The 17229-nt window shown below is 35.5% G+C and overlaps 1 protein-coding gene across 1 annotated transcript in view; it reads right to left on the bottom strand.

Moving 5' to 3' along the window:
* The window catches only part of ENPP3 (ectonucleotide pyrophosphatase/phosphodiesterase 3), a 48612-nt gene that overhangs the window by 12306 nt on the left and 19077 nt on the right, over nucleotides 1-17229 (bottom strand). The window contains exons 12-21 of the mRNA XM_072408915.1: nucleotides 16625-16733; nucleotides 16023-16154; nucleotides 11659-11690; nucleotides 8501-8628; nucleotides 8205-8271; nucleotides 7355-7442; nucleotides 6197-6363; nucleotides 4933-4981; nucleotides 4692-4846; nucleotides 1154-1317 (exon numbers count right to left, since the gene is read on the bottom strand). Of these exons, the coding sequence (XP_072265016.1) occupies nucleotides 1154-1317; nucleotides 4692-4846; nucleotides 4933-4981; nucleotides 6197-6363; nucleotides 7355-7442; nucleotides 8205-8271; nucleotides 8501-8628; nucleotides 11659-11690; nucleotides 16023-16154; nucleotides 16625-16733 (1091 nt within the window). The remainder of the gene's footprint in view (nucleotides 1-1153; nucleotides 1318-4691; nucleotides 4847-4932; nucleotides 4982-6196; nucleotides 6364-7354; nucleotides 7443-8204; nucleotides 8272-8500; nucleotides 8629-11658; nucleotides 11691-16022; nucleotides 16155-16624; nucleotides 16734-17229) is intronic.

Here is a 17229-nt window from a genome sequence, read left to right as displayed (position 1 = left end):
TTATTTTTTTATATTTTGTGCTGGTATCTGTGTTCCAATTAGAAAGAAGTCTCCTTTTTTTGTTAACCACATAGTGATGGGCCACTTTTGATATTCAACCTTTCAATGCTCTATATATACTCTCAAAGGGTGCCAGTAGCAAAGGATCTAGAAAGAGCTGGAAAAGCAAGCTTTGTGCTTGTTTTGAAAACTCAGCACATAACTTTTTTTTCAATAGTTAATTTTCAGTTTTTTTACCTGCACTTTTTTTTAAATCAGATGCAGAGTTTTTAGTCAAGTGTAGTACGGTGACTAGTTCTTTGCAGGATCCTAACTACTTCCATTATGATTACAAGCTTGTCCTGTGGAAAAGCAATGACCCCAGCTCCCAGTTTAAGCTGGCCCTAAAGTCTAACCCTGGGAGGTCCAACATATGATGCTGGAATGTTGAAGCACATGGTGATTATCCTTCCAACACACAATCACCCCTTCCTAAATTCTACCTCTCCCAGAGACTGTAGCAGGCTCTCAGCAAAGCTGTACCGTACAGCAGCTACATTCATGACTGATGAAGATATATAAGGAATGGATAGATATGTAAATACTTTTTAGAGTTTGGTCACTTTAAAAACCACACAGTAAAACTCCGAACAGATTAAAGACACAAAAAAACTCCAAATAACTGTATTTATGCAGCTAGTTTATTAAATCATTTTGATTCAGCCTATTGTAAAGCAACACTCAGACTGTCTAATGTGTTACAACATTTTAATGCACAGCTGACAGATAAATACTTTAACCATTTTCACCTATTATCGCTTTTGCAGACACATCTTACAGACATTAAAATGCTGTTCTAGCTTAACAGCGGTGTAACTTAAGAGATCTCATTGGAAAGTACCTTTGTAAATAAAATTTTTCTTGCCAGATTGCTAGGCATATAAATAGCAGAAAGTATTTCACATCTTCAGGTTTTTCATGAGTTCAGCTCGTTGGGACATGTTCATTTATTTTGTCATTTATTCTTTAGAAGGAGGTTTATATGTTTTTTAAATGAATGAACCAAAGGAAAATCTTTGCCAGTCCACATAAGCACCCACAATTGGCAATAGTGTTGTTTTGTAATGGGTTTAGACATATTGCTCAGCCACATCCAGATGATTAAAGCTTTCACAAATATCTATTTAAAGCAGTGTACTTACTGGGAGGATGGAGGAAGCTGTGGGTAATGTTCATCCCTGGCTTGTAGTCTGAACATTTCTGGCTGCTTGCCTCAGGGACTCTACCGTCAGGCCGCAGACAGTCTGCTAGTGTAGGAGGAAGAGAAGAGCCTTCTCCCTGGTACAGGACAGTCACAAAACACAGTGTTATTGATCCATAAAATACCTTGTCTTCTGCAATGCTGTGACCCATGCCATCTTTCCTTTAATTTCTAATATCAGTGTTAAAGATTGAGACATTAACATGTTTTGTCCGACTGCATACAGCTTCTTTTACTCAGTGGCTAGACAGAGAATGATTCAGTGGTAATCTGGAATACTCGCTCAGACATTTACAGTACAAGGATTCTGCTGTATTCAACAGTCTAAACACCATATCATGCCGCTAAATGTCTCAGACTACTGTGTCATTCATATTGCTACTAACGTATTAGGCCAACAGACATATATTTAGATTAGGCAACTAGTCAAGGGTTACATGATTTCAGGTATTCCATTGTAAATGACAGAGGTTTGTATAGTTTCTAAGGTCTTATAATGACAGATATAAGTGCTTGTCATCTTCTTAGGTGACATATCAGTTGAATTTACTCATAAGTCTAAAAATTTTTTACAAATCAGCCTATATATCCCCACTTTATTGCAACTTCAGGTCGGAAATGTGAGTATTTAAATAAAGAGTAGAAATTAGGGCTAAACTCCAGGTAACTTTAAAACATATACATACACTGAAAAACTGATGTAAATATGATTAGATAACCTTGTGAACTAGTTCACTTTTCCACTGTGGATAACCTCCTTGGCAGTATGAATATTAAGTATTTTTAAATGTAAAAGCAGCACATTTAAAAATACCTAGTATTTTAAATTTCCCACTTGATCCCGCCCCCCTAGCCGCACGCTGGCACACAGATGCCCAGCCGGTATCTGCTTCCCCTGGCCTCGCTTCCCCTAAGTTCACACGCCGTGAACGTAGATGCAGGCCGGGCATTGCCAGGTTACACAGATGCCCAGCATCACAGGGGAAGAAGATGCCAGGCATCGATGGAAGATGCTGCGGGCACCGCTGAATGATACCATGGGCACCACTTACTAGGTAAGCTTTTTAAACTTCTTGGCAATTCCACCAAAAAAGTGGCTCTTTTGGTACCGCCTTTGCTACTGAAAATTAACCCCGAGTCTAACCAGTATTCCTAACTGGTCCCATAAAATCCAACAGTGAGAATACAGACACAAAAAAATGTACAAAATTCACAACTAGGAGTACCATTACTACCAGAAGAAACAGTAGAGTTTGTAAATGAAAAAGGGATCTCAGTGGAGGAAACAGGAAGGCTAGACTGTTGACACAAATAAAATGTTTACGTATCTTACAGGGTATACCAATGTGGAATGAACATGAAAACTGGGATGCATTGGGGAACTAGAGGAGGGAAACAAGTTAGCATCTAGGCATAACACAGGGTAGTGGAAGTCACCTCACTGATTTAAAGAAACAACTGTATGAGAAGGTGGGGGGGCCTTCTGGTAGAAAGGGCCTGGAAACCAAGGAGAAGTTACAAGTGAACCCCCCCCCAGACCTACTGACAACAATGAGAAAGGCATTATGTCCTCCTGTCAGAAATCTCCCAGTGTTGGATTCACTGTCCATTGAGGTAAGGACTGATTTACCTGAATTGCTAACCTTGACATTTTTTAGTCTGGAATGGGCGTAACAGAAAGCTAATGTAAAAAGACACATAAACTGTATTAAACATAAACACAATAATTCTCTTCTTCAGGCCGCCCATTTTGGCAGCAACCACAAACGACAACATTTAAAGAAAACCTCTGATTATCTCTGCTAGCAAAGCAGAACAACCAGCCATAGTCCCCAATGTCTTAGAGACTATTCACACCTATGCAGTGCTGCAGTATGGACACATGTTCACATTGCCCATTACTATGTGCTGTGTTGGGGTAGCCTGTTTATTTGTCTAAACATTGAACCTGCATTATTTTAATCAGCACACCACACTGAAACATACTTTTTTATGTATCCCTGCAGTGCAGTGCAGTTCACTTGTTGATGTGTGGAAGTGCTATTCAGAATAAATGGAACTCATATCACAGATGATGTTGCCGTGCATTTTGCTACAACCCAATATGTACTTATCAGCCCAAAACACCTACATACATTCTGAAATCTCTTCATCATAGATCATGATTTCAATTAGAAATTAGCAAGTGTAGTGACTGGGAAGTCAGTGCAGCCAGAAGTGTTTGGGAAGTCAGTGTTTGCAGCCAGGAGCCTCAGGATATGAATAAAAACAGTGAAGTCACTCCTTAATCCTCCCACAGTATATTACTGAGCTCACTGACCTTAGGAACAGAGCTTAAAAAAAGCTGACTCACTCGATTGCTAACAACTTTTTCCCTTTAGAGGTTACTTATTTATTTATCATAAGCCACTGTATTATTTATTACATATAAAACCAGAATGCATTGAACTTTTGAGGCATATCCTTGAAGCAGTGATGGTAATAATCACCAAACTTTTACTACCGGTGGTTCAATCACTGTAATTTAAAACATATGTACAAGGCAAATACATTTCCAGTGAAATTTAAATTTACCACTTTATATTGCCCAGTGTACATAATAGTAATGTATAGCATATACACTCACCATTTCACTGAAAAGGCAGGATTTATTTTAATGTACCCCCTACAGTAGTCTATAAATGTTTAAAACCCATTAAAGCGAAAGTAAACCCTTGAAACTCACCTATCCCAGTTCCATCTCAGGGTGTGACCATACTCCATCTTTTATTCTTCCTCTGTACAATCTTCGGTCATCTGGATTGGCTGTGCCAGGATTTCGTAACTCCTACTCGAGGGCGTGGCAGTTCATTTATTCCCAGAACCTGGTTTTCACAGCTCAGCAAAATTTGACAGCTGGGCAGTAATTAGACAGGTAAGAACAGGTATTGCAAAAGGGACATTGCCTGTCCCTTTCTGAAATAACCACATGCATGATCATTTGTTTTTCACAGTGGGACTTTAATTCCACTTTAAATTTAGTCATTATTTTGTATACACAGGACTGTCTTTTGACACTCATATTAAATTATTCTGTAAACATAGACCTGAAGTTTATCTAAACACAATTTTTTTTATTAGTTAATTTTGGTTTTGAAAAAAGTAGGGAAGGATTAGTAGCATTAGTACCCCAGCCATGTTTTTATTGATGTTGTCACTAGAATAGTAAAATAGGTGAAATTCGCCAGTAGGGACATAACAACTTAGTAGAGGGGTTTTCTTCATTTCTGTTCAAATATATGTAAATATTTTTTAAAAATTTAAGTTTAAATATACTTTATGCATATTTGGTTTTTAGACATGTGGAGCCATAATGTAACATCTTTCATTTGAAGCTTCATCTGTTTTATTAGGTAGATTTTATTTCCACAAAATGATTAAAAAGAAAAGACATGAAAGCACCATAACACACCTTTGCTTCCAAAGTATAGGCCGTCCAAAGTGGCATCAAGATATTATGGCTATATCCACTCACATATCCATTCTGGTGAAGGAGACAGTATGTACTGTTTTCATACACATTCCTGGGTCTACCATATGGCAAGTTTCTTTCCTCTGACTGAGTTTCTGTGAATCAATTTTAGATATTATTGTAAACAGGTACAGAGTGGCATATATGCCCATGTTCTATATAAGACATTAGTATTACTTACTGCTGTTCTGATCAAGATTTAACCTTTCATTTAGAGCAACTTCATCAACCTGAAAATAATAAACAAGAAAATGCTTTTTGAGAGCTGGTAGGGTAGAAAGGTTTAAGGTACATCTACAGTCATGTACAAAATAAGTATACCCCATGGAAATTGTTGTGTTTCTTTATGTATTATTTATACAAGCAAATATTAGATCTTCATTCAAACAATAACTACTAAAACTGAAAAAATTGTCAAGGTGTATTTGCTCTCATTAAAGGAAATGCATAATAGGTACATTCTACATTTAATACTACTAAACCATGAAAATATAATCAGGCATTCCAGATTAGGTGGCAATAATAGGAACCTCCCTTTAGGGAATATTGATGAAACCTCAAATTTTAGAGGATCTGGTGTTCTCTTCGCAATTGATTTGTATGGGGTCAACAAAGGTTGTGAATGTCTATGAATCTAGCAAAGGATTTAAAAAGGTCACCAAACAGTATGTAAAATAAATCTACAAGTGGAGTTAATTGAAAATGACTGCTAATTTGTCCAGTAAATGATAATTTCATTGCTTTAAAATGCCCAGCAAACTCATGCCAGGAGCTGATTAGGCTAAAAGAAGTTTCAAAGAATCCCTGAAATTTATTTTAGGCTCTCTAAGTAAACTATTGCAATAGTTGGTGTCAAAATGCAAGAGATATCCCACAAATCAATAAATCCTACCATAAACATGAAAAGATATTGGATAATGAGAAGATCAGTTAAACAACTCTGCATCAATTTAAAAAATGAATTGCACGCAGAATTATTATGCTAATGTATCTGTTCACTTATTTTGTTTTTCTTGCACAGACTTCCTGACATAGCATCTGTGTGTTATGATATCATTTTTCACATAGATTTGTTTGTCAACCTCAATTCACAGGTATGGCATTAGCTTTTGCTCCTCAAGCTATCACTTTTCAAAACTAGCTGGCTTCTGGTAACTGCATTACTTTCAAGAAAAGAAGCCGTTTGATATGGGTATATTATGACTCATAAAATATCAATTTATGAAAAATGTAGACTTTATTAAAAAAGTGTTTATAATATCAAAAAAATATGAAATCCAAAGAAATTAGATATTTTTGTGAATTAATCGTTTTGATACAAAAAAAATAAAATTAAAAGCGCATGCAAAATAATTCATTTAGCATTGTGAATTAATGTTATTGCGTATTAAGGCTATGTTAGTAAAAATCCAAACAAATTTAAGTTTTAATCTACAAATACGCACCAGAGGATTGCATGAACAACTTAAATTGGAAGACGGCTGAACAAAGGTACACGTTGAAGGGCTTGATTTCTCTTGTGCATGAGTTGGATTAAAAAATGGTTCTGCTAGTAAATGGTTTAAGCTGCCATGAGTCCCATTGTTAGGAGCAGGGTGGATTTTTAATAGATCTGTTAAATAAGGAGCTACTGTTAATAATTATTCAAAAACAAAGTGTTACTGCTAATAAATTGACAAATTCTGTTCCAGAGCCATACTTCTGATTTTGCTTTCAATCGAGTTTGTCAGTGTACCATCCTAGCTTGGCATGCCATAAAGTATAACAATAATATAAAAACATTTCCCCATCTCATATATGGCACATTTAGATAAAAGCCTTGTCTTGTCTTTCCTGCAGCACCAAGGAATCATTGTAATCAGGAAATCTTTTGCAATAAACAACCTAATTATGCATATTTTTTTTGGGGGTAGCTCACTGACTGTCTTATTTCCGAAGGGGTGTATTAACTGTTCATATTCTTTACACCAAAATTGCAAACCAGACCAAAAGAGTCTCCATTTGCAGCAGCTACTTGCTTTTCAGTATAACAACAACACAAAAAAAATGCAATGCTGAATAAACTCAACACAAATTTTTAGCAGTAGGTACTGGGTGAATACCTAAACAATTCATAATAAGGCAGATTCACAATAAGGCTAAAAATATATAGATAACATTTGTCAGAGTGTATTGTTTTTAGTATTTTGCTTGATAAATGATTAATTTGACAAGTATGTTTTCAAAGTTCCTAGTCCTAAAAATTCACTGGTATATAAAGAATTTAAAATGCTATTATGATGTAGAGCAGCCTTTCTCAGCCTTTTTCACAGGGGCAAACTTTCAAGTTTTCAGGGAACCCGTGCTGTAAATACTATATCCCCAGCTTGCAATATATTAGCATAGAGGTCAGTGGGAAGTAAAAGGGATCATTGATATCACTTTAACTGACCTGAGAGTCACAAATTGCTCACTGCTTAAGGAACCCCTAGCAACCTTTGGAGAAAGCCTAGGGTTCCATAGAAAACTGGTTGAAAAGCACTGCTTTTGAGCTAAAATATTATTATATACAACATTGCTATTACACCTGAGGTTTAATAAAATGTAAAAAAATTATAACTTACCACACATCATATTATAGAGTTCTATATTATCAAAAGCTTCTACTTCCAGTTCACTTTTAAATCCTGGACCGTGTCCTATAAAGATAGCCTAGATTACAAAAAAAAGAAAAATAGATGCTTAATCAAACTAAATTGTCATTGTGTGTAAAAAATCGCTGTTCAGGTGAATTGGATCCCCCAAACTTTAAAATAGTCAAAATCAGTTTAATGACTAAAAGGTAGTTTAATTACTTCCAGAATATTGTACCTCTTAGCTCATCAAGAGGGGAGCCCCCTGTATGTGTTAACTGTGTGTAATCTATTGTCTGGTCCCAGAAGTGTTTTTCTTCATAATGTTCCAAGGGCCTATTTTTTTTAACGCTGCCCAAGAGTGGTTAAGATAAGACTTTCATGGGAGAACCTGGGTGATCCAGAAATCCAGGACCAAACATTTGTCAACTAATAGCAAATGATTTTTAAGAAATCCATTCCCGGTTTGCGGGCTCACTCAGGTTCTCCCATATTAGTTCATCTTCACCAATCTTGGGGAGCTTTAATAAATCAGGACCATAGTATTAACCACTATGATGTCTTGTAAAATTCGGGCATACATGTAAGTCACTTGACTAGTGATTTTTTCAGTACATTTGCCATGACTAACCATGATGAATTTAAACAGTTGTATGTTGATACCAGACTTTTATGGAAACCCTTTCATCCACATTGGTAGTTTCAACTCTAGGTGCCGTGCCCCCAAATGCCAAAAAAAAACAGCTACCAAACTGTTCCAACTAAGAGGCAGGTTGTGCAAAAAAAAATGTGCATTTCCCCCCAAAGTTACTTTAGATTAATTAAAAATTAATATACATACCTCCATGCTCTTGAACTCATTGTCATATCCGTGGTTCCCTCCTCCACAGAAAGTATAGTTGTGATTCCTGTATGGCAGTAAAAACAGCAATTAATTAGCTTCTTTATTTATTATAGAATTTTCCTTGCCTCAAAAACAATTCCTAAAGTTAAAAAAAAATCGAAGACTTTGGTTAGGAGTATTGCATGCTGCAACTTTTAGCTTTAGTCCTGTGGACATCTTTCAATAGTAAACACACCAATAACAGATTATTATCTTTGATCATCATTGCACAAAATAGTTTCCATATACTATACCTCACAACAAGCCATTGTCTGTCCACATAGAGATGTACTTTGTCAATGCGGATATTGTTGGCATAGTGGAATCGTTTAGGTAGGTCTTGCTTCAGGTAGGGCCTAAAATGCTGGTCCGGTTTTCGACACTGTTGAAAATTTAGCAAACAGTAATTCGTTTTGACAAAACTTTGTAATTAGTCTTTTACTATGTCTCATCACACATTCATCTGACATCTCAGTGCAGAAGTAGAAGGTACTGATAACCTGTCCCCGATTGTTCGGTTATTGTTATTCAATTATATTATAGTAAGACAAATCTTATAGCTTTTCAAGCCTAAAATGCCAGCTTTCCTTGTATGCAATGGAAATATTTTCTTCAATCTTTAGATATATTTCCAAGCTTTGCTCAGTGTCTTATTTTTAGAAGATTTAGTTCTTTTATTAATGGTATAAAGCACCTGATTTATGAAACCTCTCCAAGGTCTGGAGAGAATACACTTTCATTGGTAACACTGGGTGATCCAGCAAACCTGGAATGGATCTGGTCCAGGATTCAAAACATTTGCTAGCAATTAGCAATTGAGTTTGATGAAATCCATTCCAGGTTTGCTGAATCACCTAGCTTCACTGATGAAAGTTTATCCTCTTCAGACTTGGAGAGCTTTAATAAGTAAGGCCCATAGTCCTAAAATGTAATATTAAAAGGTTTTTATCTGTTTCGGGTCTTCAAATGTCTTGAAAATAGCACCTGGTATTTCTACCATGAAGGTCCTAATTTTGTATTTTCATATGGTCCCCTAAATGTCTTAGACTGGCCATACTGACACACATTGGTCAGGGATGGTCAATATTTGTCCGCTCCAGAGCGTTTATGTGCAGCTGATCCACTGATGCGAGTGCATGTAGACAAAGGGACGGGAAAAGATCTTTTTACTATGAAGCAGCTGAAATGATCTCTCTCTGCCAATATCTTAAGAACATATTGAGTCTAGGGGACTGTTATCACCCCACCTAAAGCTGAAAAATCCATTTAAGTTAGATCTGAGGTATACAGAAATTTGAATCACCTATAGGCCGTGTAATATCCTACTGAATTATCCTAATTTGAATTTTGGTGTGAATCTTTAGAAACACTTAACAATCTCTTTGGTATTAGCTTGGTCATCCCAGATCAAGAATTTAGTGATCTAGATGACATCTTAGATGACATCAGGGGACTGCCGGAGAAGATCATGACAGTTTCTTTTGGGAACATTTATCTAGAATGTGGCCTAAAACATTTGTGGCATCTTTTTTATTAACAGTTGCTAAACGTAACATTTTAATGGCCCAATATAAATATCCTGACACATTAAATGAAACTAAAAGTTAGATTTTTCTATCAAATTGCTTTAATTATACAGTACGCTACTCCTTTACAATTTATTTCATTTAAAACATTGTTTTTTGCATTTGTTTTCTCAATGGTAGTGACCCCCCTCTGTGCAAGTCTTTCTGCCCCTGGGTTCTATATATCAGATATCTTTGTCATTTTGGGAATACTGGGACTTATAGTTCCTTGTAAGACAAACCATAACCCATGGTAGGAACGTTTACATGAGTTTTCAAAACCGTCCTTGTAGACTCAGCCTTAAGAAAATAAAAATGTAATTTATCTCTTTTAAAGTTTTTTTAGCAGACAATATATATTAGAATTACATGACCTCTTGTGGAATTTGTTTTAACTACAACAGCATATAACATTTTCTGCTGCCTTTTAAAGAACTAGTAACTACCAATAGGAAACATTTTTTCTGGTTTATAACCTGCTTAAATATTTTGTGACAAATGTTCCCAAAGCTTCATGTTTTATGCAAACAGTTTTGCACAGTCTTTGAAAAAAATAAAAATAAAACTATGAATACTATTAAATGTTGGTTGTAATTATATTACAATTTTTCGAACATATATATCGGTTTACGGAAACGTTTCATTGTGATAGAGGAATTGTAATAAGAGGTACAGTACAGTGTAAATTAAGCTTTGTTTACATTAAGCCTTTTGCTGTGTAGAAAATGACATGTCTTCAGTGGAAAATTGCAAGGAGTGAGGGAAAGTATCAAAGACCCTGCTGCAAAATAGAGTTCTGCTTTTCATGACTGTCTAGCTGAAAATTATGTGACACAGGTAACATGAAGAGTTAGAATTTAGTAAGTTTGGGATCACCTTTATCCAGAACATTGCAGTTTGTTGCTCCTGTGGTTACATTGACAGCATAGCAATATAACAATCATAATTAATGGCTCCTGACCCTGAACACATTGAATGAAATAGGTATGTGGTGCAGAGAAACATAATTTTAATTTTACAACAAAATAACACTTTGCAGAATACACATCTAGAAGAGATTTTGATTTCAGGAGTATTTTTCTCAGTCCTCGTCTGCAGACCAGATGCTTTGCAGATGATGGAACATAAAAAAATGTTTAAACTAGCCTGTAATCTGTAGTACCAGATCTCAAAACACGGGGAAGGACAGAAGTAAAATTTCATATAATAAAAGTTGCTAGGGGTACCTCGGTATAATATAGTGTGAGGGTTTACCTAAACAGTCTTTGTATCTTTACTAGGTCAGTAGACACCTGTGGGTCCATTCATGTCCGACTTGCAAAGGGGGATCTAATGAATACATTTTCTAGGGCAAGAGATATAATTTCCAAATATTCTCCAAGACTATCAGGGTGAGTAGACACTGTAGCCCAGGTAAAGTTTGGCATACTGAACTAAAAAGGTTAATTATTCATTAAGTTGCTGCCATTTTTGTAACTGAAGTGAATCACAAAAATGTGAAGAAAAAAAAACAAAAACATACGTCAGATTAGATGCACATACAGTCAAAAAAAATATAGGCAGAGTCCAGATAAAGCCCCATTTATCTTTAAAACCATCTGGTTTATTTTTTATGCCTAATATCATGGGATAATATTAAGGAGTTTTACATTAAAATAATGTTTGCAGGTGTAGATTGGACAGAATGTTATTTGGGATCTATTTAAAAGTGGTGACATTTGAACAATATATTTATTGTGTAGTTTGTAATAGTATATCCTCTTGTTATGCACCTTTCACAAGCACACTTTTTACACATATATGTACACCTAAATACAATGTATTAAAAAAACAATCAAAGCACTTACTGTAAGGTTTTTCACAACTCCATCAGAATCAACTGTTAAAGACAAAAAAATATCCTTAGCATACTGCAATACTGCAACCAAACATTACTTGTATGTTGCTGATTTTTAAAAAAGGAAGTCAAGGAACACATTTAATGGCATATTTCAGCATTTCAAGTTTTAAGCACATTGGGAGACTACATGCGTTTTTTTTCTATTGCAATTCAGGGATTTCACAGAATACAAATGTATCTTTTGTAATATTTAGATATCCTGACAGTTTCTTATAACATTGAAGTTTAAGTCCATAAAAAACAGTCTCAAAAAGTAACTTGGGGTGTGAGAAGTCTTTTGCAACACAACGGCTGTAAAGGTTATTGTAAAGAAGGATATGAGAAAAATCTAGTGTTTTAGCATTTTGAAGAAAACATGCAACTGTCCCACCTATTTCCTACAAACCAGCATCTAGCCTGACCCACTATACACTTCTGGAGGGGTACCTGGTTTTATCTAGGCCTGAACTCCGAAAAGTCATTTTTAACTCAAATACTAAAATGTATGAGAATCCTGGCCCACAGAGTTGTACACCTCATAGGTTATCTTAGAAATATGTGGAGGCTTTTGTAAATAAAATCTATTGGTTTGATGGAATTTGCAATTTTGCTGCATTTTAATTGTAGGTATGCTTATCAAGCATCATCTATGATTTTGCTAACCCAGCTACAAAAGCAATTCATTTCCTGAATGACTGAAATTAGATCTACTTAGTATTTTTAAGCACAATAGGCAAGAAAAATTATTTAGCATACAGTTTTTTTTAACAAAAGTAGCTAAGTAACACAGCTAATAAAGAGCTTTTCACAACAGTTATAATTCAACAAACAAAGTTCACTATTTACTAAAATAGAAAGATTGTGATACGTTGATACTCATTCTATTATCACAAGTTCAGTAAAACTAGGCTGTAATTGAGGACTTAACCTGATAGTAAGAAACCTTGCCTAACGTCATGCAATCGAGATTATAATCATCACCACTTACACGAAACATGTCAGTGCATAAACAGTGCTTGACATGTCTTAACCTCTGCATTCTATAATTGTTATGAGTGGTGGGTTGTTTCATTCTTGAAATTGGCTAGGCGTTTTGTGAAGCCCTTCACAGAAAATAATCCTTTAACCACTTTCTTAAGTCCTTCAGTTTCTGCTCCATACACTCTAGATTCTATAGAATTGTAAAAGTTAGTGTAAACCTTTTTAAGCTTTCTGTTGACAGAGTCTTAGAGAAATTAGACTGTCAAGCACAGTGATAGATACCAAAATGCCAAATGAAAGACAGAGGTCTAGGAGCAAGGTATTCAAGCATTTTAGGAGTTGTCACTGATCAGTGTAGAACTCCACAATGCAATGGTACAATGCAAATGCATGCAATGAGTCTTTTGTTTGGAAAAAGGATAAATGCTCTGAAATTTCTTAATTAGGATAGTTTTTGGTTGATGTGCCTTTAATAAATTGGCTGAATATGACATTCAAAGAAATATCCCCTAATGAACAATTGCTGCCACTAAAACACAAGGGCATGGAAGATTCTCTACTAGTAAATGTTTTAGTGAATGTTCAACAAGTTCAGTGAATGTGTGCCATTCTCTATTTGAAAGGAAAAAATACCAGGGTCGCCTCCCCTTACCCCCCCCCAAAAAAAAAAAAAATAATAATAACCATAAGTCAGATAAGGTGGGCTATCACAAGGATCTTCTTTGTCTGTTCCAATACCTCTCCAAGAGTTTGTATGTGCTGTCTGGGGTGCCTGTACTACAGTATATATTTAAACCACTAGGTGAGGCACCTGCATAATCCTGAACAGTATGTCCTGCACGAAGTACAGAATGCCACCCATGGAACCAGCTCAAAGAGGTACAGCAATAATATATGCTTTCGGTTTCCTCCCTACACTTCCAGACTCTATAGGAAAGTGAATATGGGTCAGTAAACCATTGTAAAGTGTCCATTATGATAAATTATCAAATTTGTCTAGTAGTAAAAAAACTAATTCATTGTCATTCAGTGTCATTTACTAAACTCCTGAAGGCAAAGACTGGCTAAAATGTAACAAATGACATAATTGTTGTATTAATTTGTGTAGAAGATAAGATAATCCTGTGTGTGAGGTTGCAAATCAGAATGCAATGTCCCTGCTGTAGACTTTGTGGGCATTGTATTTTCTGCTAAAATGGGCATGAAAAATTGTGCGTGTGCACATAACTAGCTAACTATCCTGTCCATATCCAATAATCAAGCCAGCCTTTTCAGTTTTGTATTCCTATTTTCTGGCAGCAGTTAAAAATTATTTAACTAACTACCCTACAAGATGGAGAGTGTACTTGTGCCTAATTGCTCTCAATATGTGAGCAAGTGTACAAATTCTCTTTACACAACAACCTTATAGCATTTTAATTAACCTATCTGAATAATAATCAACTCTCTTGGTAATTTATATTTTACTAGTAAAGACTTTTTTCACACAGATAGTGAACAAAGGTACAGAAAGGAGTTTCATAGCTTTGCACTGCTCAAAATATGATAAATAACACAAAGCCCTCCATCTACTTGCAGCCCATCTGCATGCACTGGATTTTGTAACCAGTTCCAAAGTGTCACAAACAGAACAGCAGCTGCAGTAAAAAAGATATTATGATATTTTTTCTCCTCAACCCTTTTGCTATCATTCCCCATCAATATTTTCCTAATGTCATTATTTTCCGTTGTTTGTAACATTTTTTTCTTAGCAACACTATTCCCAGTAAAATTCTTTATATAAATTTGCAAAAAAATATTGTTGGAGGAAAACCTACTTTGTCTTAAATAAACACATCAATGATGTATTACTTAATTGTCTTATGGAATGACAAAGTTATCTTAAAGAGATAATAAAAAATTGTTTGATGAGAACTATAATCGCAAAGAGAGTTGCATAACAGACAATGTTTTAATTTTTTTATGGGAAAACCTGGTCTGCCTAATGTGCTTCCCTAGACACCTGTGATAACTAATGTTGGTGTTCGAATTTTGGTTGTCCTTATATTCGACCCAAATATGGCTGTTTGAATTCGGATAGACACGACCTGAAAAACACGGGATTCGAATTTGGTGCTCCCAATTCTGGAATCCAAAAGCCCCCTTCAACAAGATGACTCCCAGATGTCCAACCATGGGGAATAAGTACAGGGGTACTGAAAGGTTAAAATATAAGTGCAAATAATGAGTGCAGACTTTAATGTGAAATTTATTCTTTAATAAATGTATGCGATTTGTGTGTACTTACTTATTACTTACCTTTTTTCACAGTAACCTGAAATGAGGTTCCCACGGTCCCTGGGCTGTACTTATCATTCATAAGTACAGCCCAGGGACCGTGGGAACATGTGACCGCAGCCGTACTGAACTCATATGACTCATAAGTTCAGTACGCCTTCCTGATTTTTTTCTTGCCTTGTACAGTGTTGTGCAGAGCTGTGGTCTTGACATGTCTTTTTAATAGTATTTGGAGGCTGTAGAAGCTCTAGATAGTCCCAAAAAATTACCCGACGTTTTCCCCATTGACATTAATGGTGTTCGAATTCGACATTCAATGGCCCGAGTCGTATCGAATAGGGAGATATTCAACCAACACTAGTGATAACTAATCTGACGCTGTATAAATTCTGTACTCTAAACCTGAAGCAAGAGTAGTTCATTATCTGTAATCCAGAACCAACACCTTGATGGTTACAACATTGATGCATTATTCATGCCTCCCTAGTTTTTACATCAGTACATCAACAGTATTGTTCCTTCTTAGTTCTCTTCATAATGGCTAGTTACCAATTTATCCACAAATCATTGATTTAAGCAAACCTAATAAAGTCTATATATAAATAATTTACCCAAGATCTGCACATTTTTCTAATTCTATGTAAAGAATATGCGATAAAAGTTAAGTTAATCTTGGCTAAAAAAACAATTACAAATAGGCACCAATGTCAACTCCAAAATTTATTATTTTATTATTATTTTAAAAGTCTTGCATTTTCAAATGCTTCTCAACAGTATTACTGATCTTATTGGACTTTCTTTGTCCTTAAAAAGAGGAAATTGAATATGAAATGCTCCAATAATTTCTTTCCTACAAACTTTGTCTTTTTAAAAACTGATAAAAATATTTTGACTATATCTGGTATTGAAGTTTAAAAGTCCATATATTTCTATATATATTTAGGAAAAAAAGGGTATTTCTCTACATCTGTATTTGTTGTTAATCAGTACCCTTATGCTTTCTGCCACCATACTTACTCACATTTTTTTTTACAACAAACAAGGTATTGGTAACAAGTAAAACTAAAGACTTACATGATAAGTAGTTCTCTGGGACCTCATATGCCCGCATGCGAGCTGCAGGTCCATCATACAACCAGAAGAAAGATGTTGATTCAAAATAATCTGTCATGTACTCCAGTTGTTCACAATATGTTTTCTCCATTCCTGCATAAGGGAAAAAATCAGGCAATTTTTGGATATATATTCTGCAAGGAAAAGTGCATCTTCTGACCAGCAAAAGACACACAAACACACACACCTTCCTCCATATCGGTCACTACAAAAATCTGGTGTTGAAGCCTGGAGGAGCAATGACATTAACACTGAAAAACTGCATTGTGGGAAAACACACTAGACATTTTGCAGTGGCAGCCATGAAATAAGGAGGGTGCTCTGTGCTGTGTCCAATCATGTGCATGCAAAAAAATGTTTTCTTATTCTTTGCAAGTCTACTGATGTCTACTTAGTTTCACCTGATTACCAGATAACACACAGTGTGATCCTTTACACCATGAACATGTCCACAAAACAGTTTAAATAAGAAATGTAAGTCTTTTTTAACCAATTATAATGATATAATTTTAGGGCAAGGATATTTTGGCTGATCTGTAGAGTTGTACTGATGAATTGCATACCATGGTCAGCAACCAAAACCATGTTCACACAGTTATGTAGATTCCTCTGCTTTAGTCCATCCATTAACATCCCTATTGTCTTGTCAGCACGTAATAAAGCAAGAATCACCTAAAAGGAGCAAGAGAAAACAAAAAAGTTGTACAGTGCATCAAACATATAACTAATATGATCATTGTTTTATTATATCTGACCAGGGACCTTATGGGATTACTACTTTTACATATAGTTTGGAAAACCCATGACTGGTTGGCAGCCTTAAAAATCCAGTGGAAATCATGATGGTGGTATAACCTTACCCCTACAGGAAAATATTCAGCCGAAAAGCAAACTCTCTCTCATCAGTAGCCAAACCTCAAAATTTTTTGCACTCCTAATACTATGAATTGCAGTTCAGCTTCCCGTAATTGGCATAACATTGTGTATAGATTTACTGCAGTAGAAAGTAAGGGTAGGAACATTTGAAATCACAAGATTAGACATTTGAACAAAATACTAGTCCACCTTCTCTCACAATCCACTATGGTAAAATGGGTTCATGATTAGAGATGAGCGAATTTCTCAAAAATTCGATTTGGCTGGTTCGACGAATTTTCCAAAAAGATTT

This window comes from Pyxicephalus adspersus, chromosome 4, assembly GCF_032062135.1.
Source record: "Pyxicephalus adspersus chromosome 4, UCB_Pads_2.0, whole genome shotgun sequence".
Classification (NCBI taxonomy): domain Eukaryota; kingdom Metazoa; phylum Chordata; class Amphibia; order Anura; family Pyxicephalidae; genus Pyxicephalus; species Pyxicephalus adspersus.
The sequence above is the reverse complement of the archived record's forward strand: the minus strand, read 5'-3'. Positions and strand labels throughout refer to the sequence as shown.